At 40.9% G+C, this 20,344-nt stretch overlaps 1 protein-coding gene and 1 non-coding gene across 4 annotated transcripts in view; both read right to left on the reverse strand.

Moving 5' to 3' along the window:
* The window catches only part of ME1 (malic enzyme 1), a 219,431-nt gene that overhangs the window by 98,711 nt on the left and 100,376 nt on the right, over window positions 1-20,344 (reverse strand). For all 3 annotated transcript variants that reach the window (XM_061623239.1, XM_061623241.1, XM_061623240.1), the window contains one exon: window positions 17,033-17,136. In XM_061623239.1, the coding sequence (XP_061479223.1) occupies window positions 17,033-17,136 (104 nt within the window). The remainder of the gene's footprint in view (window positions 1-17,032; window positions 17,137-20,344) is intronic.
* On the reverse strand, window positions 6,481-6,599 carry LOC133384729 (5S ribosomal RNA). Its single transcript, XR_009762662.1, has one exon. It is a non-coding gene; the product is annotated as a 5S ribosomal RNA (ribosomal RNA).

Here is a 20,344-nt window from a genome sequence, read left to right on the forward strand (position 1 = left end):
ACACAAAAATATATATATAATCCTGGCAACATTAGATTCATCATGGGACAATCTTATCAGTTCACTCGAAGCGCTCCCTGAAGAAGATTTATCGCTCCCTTACGTGACAGGCAAGTTGATACAGCAGTGGGAGAGACGTCAGGAGGCTTCTGAACAGGAGAAGGAAAGAAAGTCGGAAGGAAAAAGTGAAAAGACTGAGATTAATGGCAGGTCGTTTGGCAGGTCGTTTGGAACAAAGGCATGCTATCGTTGTGGGTCATTAACTCATCTTCAGAGAGACTGTGAGTTGCGGCAGAGAAAACAGAGAAGGAATTCGTCACAAGTGCAGCTAGTGAAAGCTGAAGGTAAAGACAGAGACTATAAAATTAAAGGAACCTGGCTTCTTGATTCAGGGGCTACACACACCCTAATCAATGACAAATCTATGTTCAGGACTATGGTTCCAGCGACTTCACACGTGGTGCTAGCTGATGGAACACAGAAACAGGTACAAGCTATGGGTACTGTGACTTTAAGTGCTTTAAATACAATTATTACTGACATTTTGTACGTGCCCGACATTCAATGTAACATTTTATCTGTATCCAAACTGTGTGCAATGGGGTTCACAGTTACATTCAGAAACAGAACATGTGAGATAGTGAAGGGAAATAAGACATGTTTGAAAGGTTTCATTAAGCAGTCTTTGTTTCATGTGACACTCACTGCAGTTACAGGTACTCAAGTAGTGGAGGAAAAAGTGCAAGCACTGCCACAAATAAAAGCCTCATTAGCGTTGTGCGAGGAACGTCCCTCGTGGATTGAGGGAGGCACAAAGAGAGATCCAGGGGATATAAATGAGATTAAACAAATGTCTCCGGATGAGCAAGCCAAATGGCAAAAGGCCATGCAGGATGAATTAGAGGCAATGGATAGCAATAAAACGTGGACATTGGAGCCATTGCCTCCTGGCAAGTCAACGATAGGGTGCAAGTGGGTATTTAAACATAAAAGAACAAACACAGGTGAAATACATAGAGCATGTCTGGTTGCCAAAGGGTTCTTACAGAAACAGGGCACAGATTATGATGTCGTCTTTGCACCGGTAATCAGACATGAGTCTGTTTGTCTCCTATTGAAGGTGGCAGCTGTAAGAGGCTTAAAGGTATATCATTATGATATCAAGACTGCATTTCTCTATGGAGATTTAACAGAAGAGATCTATATGCAGCCTCCACCAGGGTGTGTAACACCACCAGGAATGGCATGCAGGTTACACAAATCTATATATGGCCTGAAACAAAGTGCAAGATGTTGGAACATCAAGTTGGATGAGGTTTTAAAGGCCATGGGGTTTCAACGTTGCGTAGCAGATCCATGTGTCTATATTAAACAAGGAAAAGAAATCTCTTACTGTCTAGTTTATGTAGACGATATCCTATATATGCATAACAATGAGAGGGAGGAACAGGAATTTGCCTCTGGTTTGAAACAATACATGCAAACAAAATGCTTAGGGCCCGTACAAGAGTATCTGGGTATGCATGTAATTCATGATGATAATGGTGGTTTCATCCTACATCAAGGAAGCAAAATAGAGCAGCTATTAGCTGACAGTAAGATGGCAGATTGCAATGAAACGAAAACACCCATGTCAGTGTCATTTCAAAACGAAACAGAAGGTGACTACTTTACTGACCCAGACCTGTATAGACAAATCATAGGTAAACTACAGTATTTAGCCAAAGTGACACGCCCGGATATAGCTAATGCTGTTAGCATACTGTGTAGAAAAGTAGAAAAGCCCACTGAGAAAGATTGGCGTGGGGTTAAACGTGTAGTTAGATATCTCAAGGGTACAGTGAATTATGGACTCGCTCTATCTGCTGTAGCAACAGGAAATCTAGCATGTTATGTAGATGCAGACCATGCTGGAGACAAAAATAACCGTAAATCAACAGCGGGTGTGTTGATTATGTTTCATGGGTCTACAATAGACTGGTTCAGCAGAAAGCAAACGCTTGTGGCAACATCTAGTACTGAAGCAGAATACATCAGCCTGTCCATGGCATGTCACGAATTAAATTGGTATGAACTCTTAATGGAGGAAGCACAGATAAAAATCCAAAAGCCAATAAGAGTATATGAGGATAATCAGTCGTGCATACGTTTGGCTGAATCAGAAGCCAACAATAGGCGCACTAAACACGTGAGTGTGCGGTTTCACCACGTTAGAGACTGTGTACAAAGCAAATTGATTGAACTGAGCTATGTGAACACTAAAGAAATGCTTGCTGATGTATTAACAAAACCATTGACTGAAGAAATGCATGACAGGTTAATAAACAAAATGGGCATGTGTATAGTAAAAGATTAACAATGAATGCAATGTAACAATAAAACAATAACAAGCAACAGAAAAAAAGAAAACTGTAAATAACTGAACTGTAATTGTGGTATGTGTAAGATGAAATATCATAATCTGTAAAATGTAAAATGTATAAAAAGCCATGTCTGTTTGGAAGGTGGGGGCTTGTTAGAATGCTGAGACATGATGTATTCCAAAAGACATGGACAGAGTTAAGACAGGGTTAAACAGCACATTCTGGGGCTCAAGGACAGAGAGCAGACCGAAGGCTGCAGGTGGCTGGGCAGGAAAGCTGCCAAGGCTATATAACTCCATAGAAACAGCTCAGGGTGTGGGGGGTGCATTTGATGTATGTGAAGGAGAAAGCTCGTGTATCTGTGTATCTGAACTAAGCTATTGAATCAGTAAAAGATTCATCTTCACCACTTCTAGCGTTCTGTCTCTATTCATTCCTGTCATACGCAGTGGCATTGCCCTGACAGGCAAGCCGCAATTCCAACACGATATCCGCAACCTTCGCACCAGGCAGGCAAATCACCTTGCAGTCTGCACGTCCATCACACACCCCACTGTCTATGTTCCTAATGATCGAATCGCCCACTACAAGGATCCCTCCACCCCCCGCAGATATATCCTCAGCACGAGAGGATAGCTGCTCATCCCCCAAGGAATGGGTCCCTTCTAAGGGATCGTTTCCCTGTTCCTCGGCTGGATACTCTCCTTCCCCGAGACCATCGTTCTCCATGATAGCAGAAGAGCTATCATCCTTGGAGTGGGACACAGCTATAATGTCCCTGAAGGCCTCATCCACACACCTCTCTGCCTCTCTCAGCTTTTCCCGGTCAGCCACCTTGGCCTCAAGGAAATGAAGTCGTTCCAGGACAGCCAGGAGCTCATTGCACTGAGAGCACACCCACGACTTCTGTCCAACAGGCAGATAGTCGTACATGCTGCAGGCAGTGCAAAACACTGGAAAGCCCCCACACCCCTGCTGGCTTCTTACCTGCATAGTTTTGTTTTAAGGTTTATTAAGTTAATGGGTTGGAAACTGCGGTTTAGTTGAGGTCAGGGAACAGACAGGCAGAATGGGGGGCCCTGGCCTCCTCGCCCTGCTGCCGAACTCGCTCTGCTGCTTAACTCGCCTTGACGCTTTGTCAGCTAGGGCCTTGACGCTTTGTCAGCTGGGGGCTCCCTCTAGCTCGTGGTGCAGGCTCCCTCGCTAGGGTGCTCTGAATTTATATGTGTGGCTGGTCCCTCCCAGCTACTGCTGCCAGCCAATGATGTGTTAATTGAGGCTGATGGCTGAACTGTCAACTGGGGCTTAACTCCTTAGATTATCTCAGGCTTCCTTCCTTTGAAGGCAGGAAGGCAGGCTTCCTTCCTTAGAGGGGGGGCTGTTTAAAGACTTTGACTAGTGGTACTAAGAAAGGTTAACTAGCTTTTACTCTATTTTTATTTTATTTGCTGACAACAACCACTTTTATCAGTGCAAGTTCTCCTGTAGTTTTAAGTGGTGCCTTGCACTCTGGCCTGGACAAACTAGACTAGCTTTTGGCTGCTTTTAATATAAGTAGGGGGCTGGGACTTCCAGGCGAGTCTTTTTTGTTTTCCCGCCTAGAACAGCCTGACCATTTTTTAACCTAGTGAAACAGAGCTTGTGGTTGTGTTTAAGGAAGGCTAAAGCTGCCCTTTATAGCAAAAACTGAGCTGACTCTCTCCCTGTATGTATTGGTGGAGTTTCCTTTTCCCCTTCTCTCAAACTGGAATTTAGCCTTGTTTACAGTGTCCCCTGAAGCTTTCATGCTAGGGTGGTGTTGAAAACTAGTTTTCTATAGGCTTCCTACCCCTAGGATCTGTCCTAGCTCACGGTGACCCTAGGCTGCCCTTATTACTTATTACTCTGAGCTGTTTTAATTCAATTAAATAATGAAATAAATGGGTGTTACTTACCCTCTTCTTGCTCTGCTGCTTAACTCGCCTTGATGCTTTGTCAGCTGGGGCCTTGATGCTTTGTCAGATGGGGGCTCCCTCTAGCTTGTGGAGCAGGCTCCCTCACTAGGGTGCTCTGAATTTATATGTGTGGCTGGTCCCTCCCAGCTACTCTCTCCTTTCTCTATCATGTTTATGAGTTTTGAGTAGGCCATATCTCATGCTTTCAAACACCAGCCACGTACAGAGGGTGGATATGTCTTCCTTCATTTATGATTGATATAGTCAGTTGTGCTCTTATTAATAGAATCACCATCTCCACATCCTCTTGTAAAGTGTTGCCCTTTATAAATCCTAATAAAATAACAATTGAGTCCAGTGACAAATCACTGCCCATACTTTTATTGATTTCCATCACGATGGAGACCTCAAACTGTCTACTTTTAGGGTAAGCCCAAAATATGAGAGATATATTGGCTCTGTTGGAATTGCACTTCCAAGACGTGTCTTTCAATTAAGAATATATTTGACTATGTGATGTCAGATGCTATCTGAACATTCTCCTTTATAGTTACACACAGAATTGACGTTAGGATATGCAGCACTTTTGCTATGCAAAGGCAGCTGAAAAAAGCCTTTTCCTTTCCAGAACTGAATTAGCCTAATATACACATGCAAACAACAGGGTGATGGGCTCATTCAAAGACAACCATGTGAAGGCAGCTCCATACTTGATGGTTTGGTGAAAACAGTAACACTTTGTAGCAGTCATTCCAGCAGGCTGCCTCAGTGGGAGACAACTCATTTTGTCTGCTGAAAGACCAGCACCATCAGATGCTTCCGCCCCTGAACTGTTTCAGCTGGTCATTGTAAAAACTACTATTTAACTTTAGGAACTGGGGCCTGCGTTTGTTTTCCTCTTCCCTTCCTGTCCCTTTTTCCTTGTGTCATGTCTTCTAGATTATAAACCTGTGGGCAGGGACTATCTAAACTGTTCATTGTACCTAAGCCACTCTTGAGCCTTTTTTTGGCTTAAGAGCAGGGTACAAACACTCTATAAAACAAACAGTCATTATAGGAAGCTGCTTCATGCAAACACCATACCACATGGAGTTGCTTCAACATAACTGCATTTTGAGTAGCCATCATGCTGTTCTTTTACATGTGGATTTGTGCTCCATAAGGAATCTGACTTGTTCTAGCCAAGCTTAATTGTTCAAAAATGACAAGAGGATGATGGCCTGTCAAAACTTCCCTATCACTGGAATCTTAGGCTTCTCTTCATCTCCCCCTGCCATCATATATAAAACAGAGGATGACCAGGGAAAGAGACTTTTCAATTATTTTATGCTGTCCACTGAAAGCTCTTCGCAAGAAAACTCACCTGGAACCCACCCGATTGCCTGGCATCAGAATAATAGACTTCTTTACTTCCCAAGGCATTTTTCAGTGCAACCCACTGCCACTTCCAAAGCCTCACCCCTTCACACTGGCCGCGCTGGAGTTATAGTCTTCTTTCCCATGCAGATCTGCTGCTATTTTTTAATCCTCCTCAATTGGTTCAAATGGAGGGATTAGCTACAACAACTCCAGGCAGATGTGGTATGAGGAACTGAATCTGACACCAATGAACCAAACGGATCTAGTGCAGCCACTTCCATCCCACCACTGTCCCACCCCTGGAATTTTGAGGCCTAATACAGACTTTGTTGTTGTTGTTATATGCCTTAATAATAATAATAATTTAATTTATCTGTCGCCTATCTGGCCAATGGCCACTCTAGGCGACGTACAATTCAAGTGCAATAAATGCATCACCATAAAATACATATAACAGTAAAACTATGAATAAAGAACAATAACAGTTCAGAGTAATAGGCAACATTAACCCTCCCCGGAAGTCCCAAAGGCCTGTCTGAAGAGCCAGGTCTTCAAGGCTTTGCGGAATACATTCAGGGAAGGGGCATGCCGAAGATCATACGGGAGGGAGTTCCAGAGAGTGGGGGCCACCACTGAAAATGCCCTCTCCCTAGTCCCCACCAACCTAGCTGTTTTAGTTGGTGGGACTGAGAGAAGGCCCTGAGTGGCTGATCTTGCCTTCAAGTCAATTACAACTTATGGCAACCTTATGAATCTTTTGGATATATTCATAGGGTTTTCATGGTAAGAGATATTCACAGGTGGTTTACCATTGCCTTCCTCTCAGCCTACGGCACCCGGTATTCCCAGGCGGTCTCCCATCCAAGTACTAACCAGGCCTGACCCTGCTTAGCTTCTGAGATCAGATGAGATCGGGCACGTTCAGGGTAGTATGGCCATAGGCCTAATACAGACTACTACCAGCAAAAGATCCACAAACAGTATGCCCATGGTGCTATCCACAGGTATCGCAAGAGGTTTTGCAGCAGGTGCGTCCCTTTGCTGGCAAAACTCTTCAGTGGAGAGGCACCTCCGCTCTGACTTAACTGTCACCAACCAGTGAATCTAGTGGTTAGGATTGCTTTGCTCTTTCTTTTTAAGCTGTGTTCCAGTTTCCAACTGGAAGCCCTTTTATCCTTTGGTTGCAATATACCATGTTTTAGTTAGTTGCTGTATTTCTATTTTATTAGTCATTGTACAATGCATTGGGAATACTAGCTAGTATTGAAAGTTAGGATATAAATCCCAAAAATAATAAATTTAAAAGACACACAAAGTATCACCATAAAAAGAAAGGCTATCAAAAGCTGCAAGATTCACAGAAAAAGACCAGCTCCATTAACATGTATTTTTAAACATGCTAACCACTACAGAGCCATACTAATATGCAGAAAGAGATGGATTTTCTATGCAGCTGGAAGTGCAAGAGAAGATGAAAGTCGTAATGGACATGCTATCAGAGGCACCTGCATGATTTTCAGGACTCTTATGTATCAGGTGAAATTTGGCTTTAGTGCCTAGGGCAGGGGTCACCAACAGGATAGGATGCCTGTAGGCACGCATGCATCCACAGGCCATCGCTGGCATCTGTAGGGCCACCTTCTCCCACTGAAATTAGGCTTAAAGGAAGCATTGTTTTGCAGCCAGTAGAACAGGTTGTGGTGTGTGCTTGGTCACAGTGTTTGTATGGTGCCCACAACAGTTTCTCCATTTTGCAAATGTGCCCATGGGTCCAAACAGGTTGCCAACCCCTGGTCTAGGTTCTACTCAAACTGTGAATTGGGATGCCATGGGAGGAGGGTTGCAAATAGTGGGCCACTGAGGGTAATTTACTACTAATGGATGATGAGCAGTGGGGATGGGGGCTGTCCTTGTATCTTTTCTCCATCAGTAGTTAAAAAGGAGGTTGTTGAGGGTGAAAGCAGCCTAAGGAGAAAGGTATATTTGTCTGTATCTCTGTATTTGTCCTTTTTCAAACTGCATCCTTTTTACAAATTGCATTGTTTAAAATAATAATCCATCCTTTTAAAAAATAATGGAACTACAACTTTATTTTTCAAAATAAAAGTAGTTTAAAAATGATGAACCTTATCAGTTTTCTTATGCAAGCGGCTATGCCAGGCATGGACAAAGTAGGAACTTCATGATCACAGGCACAGAAATTATAACGTAACGAAGCAATTTAAATTGTATAGCACTCTTTGATTCATTTCTAAAAAGAATATTTTGGTTTTTCCAGATGGATTTGCTTTGCCAAGTACTTCCATATGTCCTCTACTCTTAATTACTTGCTTTCTTATTGAAAACTGTGTAGATCCCATACCAACTGCAAAACTCACTTTTATAGTTGCCACTCAAAAGTGTGATAAAATTGGCAATGGGAAAATGCTAATAACAGTGTTAAAATAATGTAGGCAGTTTTAGGTGAGGATTCTGTTATTTTCAATGCATACAAACTTAAGCGCCTTTTAAAAACTAAATACAATACTTGGTTTCATACAGGGGATAGCACACTAATACTGCATTTCTCTCTGGTAGGATCAATTAAATAATAAGAAACAAAATTATTCAAATGGCTGTATGGAATCATTGGGATTATAAAGGAAAAAATGTAGGAGACACTGCACCAGTGTCATGGAGCCCAAATCAGTTTTACTGAACCATTTCACCTTTCACTTTTCTTGTTCACTTGCAATTTTACATGCAGACAGAGCTATTAAGTAACTGCTACTGAAAATGCTGAGAAAAGACAACGTAGATAAATTTGTTTGAAGCAGAAGCTATACTGCCTGTCTTGTAACCACAAGATATTGGAAGCAGTATATGAGCTTGGTTGCTCCTGCATTTGCTCTGGTTTGAATCCTCTTTTAATTTTCTAATCTGCTTTCAATATGATGTAGCATTAAACCTACACCACCAATAATAGCGGTCAGTCTGGACTAGGTACTATCTTAACCAGGGTTGGCAAATCCATTTCAAATCCTAGTTAAGATAAGGACATTGAAGTCTATAGCTAATTTCTTAACAGTGCAGTGTTAAGCGTGTACCAGTCCTATGCAATTCTGTTTACTCAAAAGTAAGTTCAGTGGAACTACTGAGTTCAATGAAACTTACTCCCTAGTAAGCTTGTTTTGGATTACAGCCTAAGAAACTTTATACTATGGAACCAGAAGGCTTTATTTATGAAACACAATAGCTAGAGACAGTATGTGTGCCTTTTATAGATTTAACTTAGAGCTGGCTTCAATGTGGATGTCAAATGAAGTGTCAGTTACTCAAATTTGTATAGTGTAGCATGTATGATGATAACTACAGTTCATTTTCCAGTGTTTCAGATCTAATCTTCTTTACAGTTGTGCATAAATCACAGTGATTATAAATGCAGAAGCAGGGAATGATGTATGGATTTTCTGAAAAGTGTCATGAATATTACAGATGCCAAACACAGCTAGGGAATAAATCAGTCAAATAATTAACTCTTGCAGTTCAGAAATCAAATTATATTTTCTTAGCCAAGTAATTATCTGACCTATTAGAAGAAAGACTCAGCATCACTACTAAGGCTGCCTGGTAACTGAATTTAAACAAATCTACTGCTCTATCTTCTGAAGAACTGGTGACAGCCTTTCTTCATCCTCACAAGGTAGCAAGTTCCTCCTCCTGCCATCTTCTACACCAGGGGCAGGCAGAACATCAGTCAAGACCTACTGACAGCTCTCAGAGCCATTTGCAGTAGATCAGCAAGGGTTTCTCACTTGTTTAACCATGGCAACAAAAAGGCTGGTTCCTCCCTAAATTAAGCTGCTGAAATAAACAAAACTAGAGAGAGAAACCATAATTTGTGTGTGAAACTAGAAAGTCAGTTCTGGTACTTAAAATAAATTCCTGATCTGAACATGTATGTAAGTCATCCTAATCGTGTATGGCTCATAGGTGACAATAGATAATTGACACTGCCTCTTAAACTGCCATTATGCACCTGTTTTATATACCTCTAGGCCTCTAGGCCACTCTTTTGCACCTGGTTCCAGTTGATGGGCCTTGAGGCTCTAGTTAAAAAAAATTGATGTCATAAACCTGAAGTCTGCCCACCCGTTTCTCACAGCTATTAAATGTAAAGGAACCCCATCACCACACAATCTGCCATTTTTCAAGGATTAGCACTCTTTGAGTGTGAATGATCCAGTTACTTAGACATTCAATTAGTTCTCAATAATTATTTCTCTGCTTGCACTTTTAAAAATCACTAGCTGGAACCTTCACTAGGCAGAGCAAAAATACAGCTATATTTGTCAAAGACCAAATATTATACAACTGCTAGGCTTGTTCATCACAAGCTACACAGCTTGGGGATGTTAGGCATACTGAGAAAGATGTTCTGTACATTTTTTTTGCTGTGCTAGCCATTTTGTAAATTGCCATGTATGCTCCTTGTCATTCCTTTATGATAAATGCCTTCCTTGGTTGCAAAAGGATACATAAAGACTAAAACAAATAACTTTGAGAGATGCAGGGAACACAAATGAAAAACCTAGTCTTATGAGTCAGAAATAATAATGTGACATATTATAGTTGCTGTAATGAGAAACCAATTTCATAAATTAGGATCATAGACACTGCTTGTGTTCAATTTGATAGCAAAAATCAGAATCCACTCATTATTAATCTGATTATTCCCTTCTCCTTAACTATGATCAACTCTCAAATTACTTAGAGCCTATGTTGTGAGAAATTGTCGTCATGAAGTGATTTTACCACACCAGTGTCACACAGAAAATACTTTGTTGAAATAGGAAAGACAGAGACCTATGGGACATGAACAAATAATACTATGTTACAGCTTAAGTTTTCATAAATGAATGCCCACTGTCAGTATCAGATGAAATGGACAGAGGTATATTTGCAACTCCTGATGCATACCAGACTAGTTTTCTTCAGAACTGCTTTAGTTTTCACAGGCATCACATTTTACCTTGAACTTCTATTCTTGGACAATTTTATCCCATTCATGAATTCTCACCATATTCATGATGGCTAATTGGCACTGGCTCTTCCCAAACAGTAATTATAATCAAAGGAGTAACTTGCAGGAAAATTCCTCAAGTAAAAATCAGTCCATTGGACTTGGTTGTAACCATAAATCCAGATTCCAGACTGGCCCCAAGATCTGATTAAACAAAGACGTCTAAAATGTAATAGTATTTAAATATCACTTTTGAAAGTGCTGTGCAGCCCAGCCACTCTTTCATGATTTCCAGTAAGAGACACGTTTATCTGACTTTTTGCCAATATATCTCCTTGCCAAAGAAAAAGACTGTGCCAAATGAATAAATTAATGGCAAGTCCTCTAATAATTCTAAAGAAATGTTAAACAAAAACATCATGCTGAAATCTGTACATTTTTATTTAATGTATGTGCCTACAGGGTAGACTTGTCAAGTAAAAAGAAGAAAATAATCCAGTGTTGCATTATACACTTCCCTTCAGTCTGAAAACACGGTGGATAAAGATGTTACGTTTAAGTCTTCCAATTATCTTGAGGAAGAACACTGCAAAGTAATGGCGGACAATCTTTTCAACTAATGAGTATCAAATATTCAAACATGATGTTGAAACCAGAAGGCTAACTTAAGAAAAAATCTAAAAAGAAAACAATTGTCTGTCCTAGAGATCTGTACTGTTTTATTATCCTAAATCCTGAAACATTATAGAACCTTTATGCCGGTTCTGAATTCAAGTTCAGTTTCTGAGCCTGTGAACAGATCATACCCCAAGATTACTTTTCCATGGGATTTGCACTAACACTCTCTTGGATGAGACCGATTATCTGGATCCATTTCAATCGGGTTTCCGGCCCGGTTTTGGCACGGAGACGGCCTTGGTCGCCCTGTATGATGACCTTTGTCGGGAGAAAGACAGAGGGAGTGTAACCCTGTTGATTCTCCTTGATCTCTCAGCGGCTTTTGATACCATCGACCATGGTATCCTTCTGGAGAGGCTTGCAGATTTGGGAGTTGGAGGTACTGCTTGGCAGTGGTTCCGCTCCTATCTAGCAGGTCATCTCCAGAAAGTAGTGCTTGGGGAGCATTACTTGACGCCCTGGGCGCTCCAATATGGAGTTCCGCAGGGATCAGTTCTGTCCCCCATGCTCTTTAACATCTGTATGAAGCCGCTGGGTGATGTCATCAGGAGTTTTGGAGTGCGTTCGCATCAGTATGCTGATGATACGCAGCTCTACTTCTCCTTTTCATCTTCTTCAGGTGAGGCCGTCAAGGTGCTAAACCGATGCTTGGCCGCGATAATGGACTGGATGAGAGCGAACAAATTGAAGCTCAATCCAGACAAGACTGAGATGCTGTTAGTGAATGGATCCCCTGACCAGATGATGGATGTTCGACCTGTTCTGGATGAGGTTACACTCCCCCTGAAGGAGCAGGTGCGCAGCTTGGGAGTCCTTTTGGACCCGTCCTTGTCACTTGAGGCACAGGTGGCCTCAGTGGCACGGAGTGCTTTTCACCAACTTAGGCTGGTGGCCCAGCTACGCCCATATCTGGACAGGGAACATCTTACTTCAGTTGTTCATGCTCTGGTAACCTCGAAATTGGACTATTGCAATGCACTATACGTGGGGCTGCCCTTGAAGACGGTTTGGAAACTGCAGCTCGTGCAGAATGCAGCGGCCAGATTAATAACTGGGACCAAGCGGTCGGAGCACATAACACCGATTCTGGCCCGCTTGCACTGGCTGCCTATATGTTTCCGGGCCCGATTCAAAGTGCTGGTTTTAACCTATAAAGCCTTACATGGCACGGGCCCGCAATACATGATGAAACGTCTCTCCCGATATGAACCTACCCGTACACTGCGCTCAACAGCGAAGGCCCTCCTCCGGGTGCCTACTTATAGAGACCCCCGGAAGGCGATTACAAGAAAGAGGGCCTTCTCGGTGGTGCCCCCAACTTTGGAACACCCTTCCTGACGAGGTTCGCCTGGCGCCTACAGTACTATCCTTTCGGCGCCAGGTGAAAACCTTCCTCTTTGCCCAGGCATTTTAACATGTTAATATTTTTTAACATTTTTAAAATTTTAGTATTTTGTACTTAATGTTCTAACAGACAGTTAAATTGTAATCTGATGACCAGGTTGTTTTTAAATTGTATTTGCTGTGTTTTTACTTGATGTGCACCGCCCAGAGAGCTTGCTATGGGCGGTATAGAAATTGAATCAAATAAATAAAAATAAATAAATTTGATTTTAATTGTACCTTCTGGGTTCAACCATTGCTCAGAGATGAGCACAGAACTAGGCTACCAGAAGCTGTTGCTATGGGCAGCACTATCTGCTGCAGCTAATCATGGCAGACAATCCTGGAAACAGGTTAGGAATGCTAGTGCTGGCTAAAAAGGCCTGCAAGGAAACCAGTGAGCACATTTCAATGTGAGTTGGTTAGCTAAGCATTTCCAACCCATCAAGCCTAAAATCAGGTGTCACTGGAAGATTCAAGAAGAAGGGATATGGGGAGCTTCTGCTGTAGAAATGAGGCCCATGTGATTACCTGTCCCATTTAAACTGGTGCTACAGTGAGATGTAGGTTTGAGACATTTTCATACTTTGCCTAAGGTTGGATCTATCATGTGGTTGTGCGACTCTGCCAGTGTCTGACTGTCCTTTACTCATAGTTTGCACAAGAAGCCACATCAATTAGATGAACTAATTTAATTATTTTGAGATTAATCTACATACAAGCCTATGCCACATGATCTGTGGCATAGAATGGAAACCATCACCTTGATCACCAGAGCCCATCAAATTTAAGGAAAAATTATTTTGCACGTATTATATTCATATAATGTCAGCACAACTGAAGTTTGAACACTTAAACAGATGTAGAAATCACAACTCAGACTGATGTTAAAGAGTAATAATGCAAAATAGTAATTCAAGTTGTAATACAGTCTCACTGAACAGTAGGGATTTGAGAAAGGTGTATGGAGTAGGCATGTATGTTTCTTATATCAAATGAGGAACACAGTATATACATAGTTGCATGTATCTTTATCCAATATTTTCTTTAAAAACAACAATAATGTAAAAAAATAACAGAAAGCATCCTCTAAGGCTATGAGTTTCAGTGGAAGGACTACTTAACCCTTTTTCTTCTGGCCATTTTCCCACTTAAACTCCCCCTCCCCTTCAAAAACTGTTTTTCATCCTGGAGGTTTCTGTTTGAAAGAAGAAGAAAAATGCTGGAGAAAAGATACACATGGCTGCATATAATGTGTACTTTGGCCCTGATTCAAGGGAAGTAAAACAGAGAAACTTTGTTTAACTATCATATTTTCATTTTATGCAGTCCTGCTTAAAACAACTTTGCATTTTTATCCTTTTATGAAAGAATAGGTACAATAAATGAAATATCACATACTTAAAAGATTAGAAACTAAAATTGTGATCAATTTACAATGTCACTTCCAGATTGCAGAGTAAGTGCCACAGTGTGGGACCATATATAAGCTTAGGCTTTGTGTTTGAACAATTTTGAACCCCCTCAGTTAAGCATGAACTATGTCCTAACAATTCCAGGCCAAAGATCATAATATTTCTACTCATGAGCAATTTTATTTTATTTTTTACTTTTTTCCATGTAGCATGTGCATGACTGAGCCATCTGGTTTTTACAAAATGTGTCTGTTGTGCTATGGGCAGCTTTAGTCTATTATGGTACACTGTCATGTTTGAGGTTGGAAATTAATAATCCTGTCTCAAAGTGGAGAGGTTTTGCAAGATGAATTTTGTATCTCTTTTAACCTTTATCTGCTCCAAACACAAATCAACAATATGTTTTTTTCACCTGTTTTTAAGAACTCTTTTCATACTATCGAAAAGGTACAACAAAAGACCTACAGGGCATGTTGTTTGTTTGTTACATTTATATCCTGCCCTTCCTCCCAGTAGGGGCCTAGGGCAGCAAACAAAAACACTAAAAACACTCTAAGCAACTTCATTTCATAATTTTAGGTTTTCTTTACATCAAGCAGGTATGTCTTATTCTTGACTCAAGGAAGAAATGTAGTCCGCAGCAATTACACTTGCATATTAAATCACTATGGCCCTCCTTTCATGCTCCAGTCCACACATTCAATTGGTGTAAGGAAGAGGTGAGATTGCAGCCTCTGCCCCTGCCCCTGATCTCTCTGTGTCTGCTGGCTTTGCACCTGACCTCTGTATATTTAGAGGAACACAGAACAGCCTCTGAACAACTGTATGCATGACCAAAAATCTTGTAACCAGGCTGACCTATTTGTTAGTGTAGATCATATCATACACAGAGCCCATTCTCATGTTCTAATCTACCAAATGCATGGGGCTCAAAGGGTGGCACTAGCACCTGGAATTCTGGTCCCTTCATACACTGACTGAATGCACAGGCTGAAGCATGTGAAGGCGGGCTTTGATGCAAACACTACAACTGGATCTTTTAAATTTTCAGCACAAGCCCAATGGAGTTAATTCACACATTCAATGGTGAATCGTTAGTTGTATAGTAAACAATTCATGTATATGTTCATGAACCAGACCCATTTGCTGTCCTCCGACATTAACTAGTTTCCTCACAATCCAATATATGCATGTAATCATAATAATGCCGAGAGGAACCTGTGCCAACTAAGCTACAGAAGCACTGTATAAGTCAAGTTCATCCTGGCCTACCATGCTGCCTGTCAGTGACAGGTATGTAAGGTTTGCAGGTGTCTCCGAGGTCGCTGTGTAAATGAAAACCAATTCAGCTACCAGTTGGCTCCTGCTACGATTTCCCTATTTGTGCCACTTTCACTCTACATCTGGTAATCATGCCTACTGAAATTACAGTAGCACTGATTAAGGCTCACTAATAATTTCAGCCAATCACCCCCAGGCCACTTACAGGGGGAGGGGTGAAAAGAAATTACCCTCAGAAATTGGGGGAAAGGGGACACATTTCAATTTACAGAAGCCTAGGAGTTTGGGGCTTACTTTAATTATGTTATGAGGTGGCCAAGGGTTGTGTTCTCAGTTTTTAAAAACAAATCCTTATGCGGTGCTCTACAGCCTTCCTGGCTGCCTTCACTTGCTTGAATATCCATGGGAAGATGTCAAAGCATGGACGGCTGCGGAGGCTGCTTGTGGAGCAGCTGAGAGCAGCACAGTTAAAAAAAAAGTTAAAAGGAATTATCATGAGATAAATTTATGATGTAATGTCCTTCTACAGGTATTCCAGGAATCAAGGGCAGCTGGAGTGCCACACAAATATTGTGGGGTTTTTTTTAAGTTAGCAAGGAAGGACACAACTTGTACTGTTATTAAGCACTAAACCCCAACACTCATGTAAATTTCCGGCTCCCACCACCCCCACAGAAAAGGCAGAATTCTTTGTTGGAGAGCAAAGTGATACCTGAAATGTTTGGGCAGGGTATGACACAGCTCTAGTATTGACCCAGCTGCTGAAACTGTGTACTGTTAGGATTGTTCTATAGCACTGGTATAGCACTCTTTCACCTACAGACCTAGGCTGAAATCCAGTACATACTTACGTGGGAGTAAGTCTAATTGAACGCAATGGAACTTACTTCTGAGTAGATATGTATTGATTGCAGCCTTAGTTATGCACCATCTGCTTTAAAAAAATAAGCTCTAGAAGAGGCTTCTGGGTAGTTATAGGGAACCTGTATGTAGATCTTAACATGTAATGGCTGAACATTTATTTATTTGCTATGTGTGTATATGCAGGCAAAGCTGCTTCAGCCATGAATTCCCTAGTGTAGGTATATCCTGCTACTACATAATAAAAATCTCCACATGTACATCCATCTCTCATTGTGATTTACATATGGTTTCCCCACAAATCCTTACATAAAAATGCTTTCCAGGAACTTTGTAACATGAAATAGTCCTTTTTTGCTTTTGCAGCACTTCATAGGATCTGGCCATTACACATAACAAGTCTCCCAGTTCTATAGCACTGTAGCAATGTTATTCTCCATAAAGGCTGCCTTGCCTCATTCTGGTTTTCTTCAATGTAAATGAGTATTTACTTTAAGATTTTTCCTAATGTAGTAAGAATAGCTATGCTTTCCCAACTTCTTTTTGTTATCCTGCACAATTAAATTTATGACAGCTCAACATTATAAATGACGTTTATAGCATGCAGTTGATAGTTTGAGCCTTAAAGAACTGTAAAAAGGAAAAAAAACATGTTATCTCTTTTTAGTTGGTTGCTTAGTCCTCCTTTCCTCCCTCTGAGTAAGATGAAATTCAGAGACATTCAACAATGTAAAAAGTACAAATAAAATCAGTTACCAGGAAGTCACAGCATGCATAAATTCATCTAGAAGATCATCATAAGCTTGGCCTCTGATTCGTTTATGTTTCAATCCAATATACAAAGGATCTTTTAGCAACTCCTGTTAAAAAAGATAAGAAAAGAAGATATACTGGGCAAGTTATCATATGGCTCATTCTAATCCAAAGACAGGAACCGTGTGTGCATATCTCTAAACTGGAGATGCAGGGAATAGTTGTAAGGTCCCTGGGAGGTTGTCCCAGAGGTCACAGGCCTTCGTGGAGCTTCCTCACCATGGGTGAAGGAGATATGTGGGCAGAACAGGAGGTACAACCCCAAAAGCCTCCTTGTTGCAGCCACAGAAGCCTCCATGGCTCTCTCTTCTGCTGTCATCGTTACAACAGTAGAAAGAAAGGAGCAGGAGGAAAAGTATGCTAGCCCTGGAGTCATCCTTGGGGCTTTGCAACCCATTGCAGGGGGGAACATCTAGAAGGAAGATAAAACACCACCCCTACACACACACACACCTGCCCTGCCAGTGCAATCTCAGCAAGGGTTTGGATTTGGCAGTTTGCCTACCTTCAAGTCTTCCTCTCCTAATCAGTGAGGGTTGCTTTCCCTAAATAGCTTAGGGAATAGTCCTTCCAGAAAACCATGAGGAGAGCCTGATCCCTATTGAGAATTCTCAGCACTTCATCAAATTACAATTCCCAGGATTCTTTGTGGGAAGCTTTACAGTTAAAACTGATATAGCTTTGTAGCACAGACATGCCAGTAGAATGAGAATGGTGCAGGGTTTAAATATAAACAGGATTAGAGTAGACAGACAGACATTTATTTATTTAAATGTAAAGACTTAAGACAAAATTACTGAAAGCATAATGCATGGGATCCTTTTCTGTTATTCCTAGATGAAGCACTAAAAGTTAAATTCACTAAATTATAAAGTCAAATTTTGTAGATCAGAAACGCCTTTCCCATAGTGGAGGAGGGAAAAATGAAGATACAATTACAGAGTACATATTACATTCTTTTTTGAGCATAAACATTGGCTTTGAATTTCAGATGTTAAATCATACCTTATAATTTTCAGATCCCAATTATGCGCAGTACCAAGCATTAACAAAAAAAGGTTTAACAAGCCTGTCTCTGCCCACATCAAAACTGAGCTAAAGTCAAAACTGAATTAGCAAAGAGTACTGAAAGAAGCCAACACATTTTCTGTTGCAGCATTTTACTGTTAAACCACCAATAAATACAGATGCATTATAAAGTTATTTCAAACTTCACTTTCAACTTCAGGAACAGGTTGGTGACAATCTCTTCTCATGATAGAGATATACCCATCTTCCATAAAAATAGCAGTGGTTATTTCCATTCCCCAAACCCTCCAAACTGCAGCAGACCAAGTTGTGTTTCATGCTTCCAAGAAATATTCCCCCAGCAGCAGAGAGCAATGTACAAATGCCAACACAGGTGGCCTTCCTCTCAACCTAGCAAAAGCTGCAATGTTGCATACCAGAGCCACATACAATGATCTGTCCTTCATTACTGGATCCACTGTAGAGGCTAGTGTGCCTAACGACTTAGGAGTTTCCTGTTCAAGCAGGGTAAGGAAGCTGTCTCACAAGGAGCTTGGAACTACAAGGCTAAATCAGTAGGTAGCTTTTGGAGCTGTCACATCAGCAATGAGCAGTCATCAAACACTGTTTCTTAGAGGACCTAATGGCCCTGCCTCTTCCTGCAGCTGCTGAGGACCTTAGGAACTGAAGGCCTTGGACTGCTAGTTAGGCATGAGCAAATGTGAGCTTCAGCCCCAGGGGTGGTCATACTTTGTTGTGAGCCCTTGTGCAAAATACATTGTGAGGGGGCTCCCAATTCCATTTGTGGATGAGAGAGAGCACACACAAAGCAAATTGATCTGTCAGTTAACTCCACTCTGCTAACAGCGGAGCTTATATACAGTATCCCAGTGTTTCTGGAAACATCCACAAAGTGGCACTTTGGAGCGTTTCAGTGATTATTTGAAAAACAATAATAAACAAAAAGCACACACCAGCAGTGGGACAGCTTTTACATAACCACTCTGCTTTTAAACCTGGTAGTCAGAGCGAGAGAGAGAGAGAGAGAGAGAGAGAGAGCTCTCAGCCTGCATTCCCCACTATCTCCAAAAACATAAGGTTGAGACCTTACATTTGGCAAAAGAACATCTTGTTAATCCTAACTCACACCAAATTCTTGGAAATCTTGGAAAAGATATAGCCTGCGATCAAAGACAAAACTAGAGAGTTGTCCCACAAAGCCCAATTCTATAATAAGTAATAAAATAACTGATTTTTAAATCAAGTCTCTCAATGTTTAAATATGAAGTCTTGCACAATTAATTTCTTTAATTTAAATATATGTTTCTAGACTACAAGTAGGTATAATATACATAAGCCTCATGTCATTTTTCATTAACTTAAAACAACCATCAAGAAATGTTCAACAAATATTTCAAAAATACTTCATAACAAGATTATGTGTCCTAACTTTTTAACTTAACCCTATTAAATTGGCTGAGTTATAAACTCATAAAACCAAGATTGTCAGAACAAACCTTGATCGGCATTTAAGAATATAGATTAATTGCAAAAGCAGTGACCACTTTCAGCCATCACATTTAGATGTTCAGTCTGACCATCCAACAAAAAAACAAAAATCAAGTATCGGACTAACCGTATCCACTGAACACACAGGCTATTTGCACATAATGCCAAGTAGGAGATGAGCATACATAAGCCTTGGATATTTCCTCCTCTTACACAGAAGCTGGAATCTTCTGGTCTCAGTTTTCAGCAAACTATCATTTGCCCTTTCTTCCAAACATGGCAAAATAATGGTTTGTGCAGCAAACCATGCTTGCCTACAAGCCAGTAAAACCACAATTTTTACATGGTTTGCCATCCTGGTTTGTGGGCAGACTATAATCTGCTGTGCAAATGGTAAATTTGCTGGGTTTGGGGGCAAGGGCAAATGATGGTTTACTGCAATCAGAGAAAGTTTCCAGTCTCAACCATCACAAAATTCATTCTCATTACAGCAAACCATAGTTTGGGAATATATTTCAAGAGCTTCATATTCTCAAAATGAAAAGTAAAATGCTAAATTACAAGTAAAAATTAGTTCAAAGTTTCTGTACCTTCAATATGTGTACAATTATTCAGGAGCATTTTTTGTGTGAAAGTCTAACATTTACCAGGAACATTAAAGACGGTACTGAAGCAATACTGGGCACCCACAATCAGACCACTCTGTGTGCTCTGAATAACTAGATATCAACAATACAC

Source organism: Rhineura floridana, chromosome 4 (assembly GCF_030035675.1).
Source record: "Rhineura floridana isolate rRhiFlo1 chromosome 4, rRhiFlo1.hap2, whole genome shotgun sequence".
Classification (NCBI taxonomy): domain Eukaryota; kingdom Metazoa; phylum Chordata; class Lepidosauria; order Squamata; family Rhineuridae; genus Rhineura; species Rhineura floridana.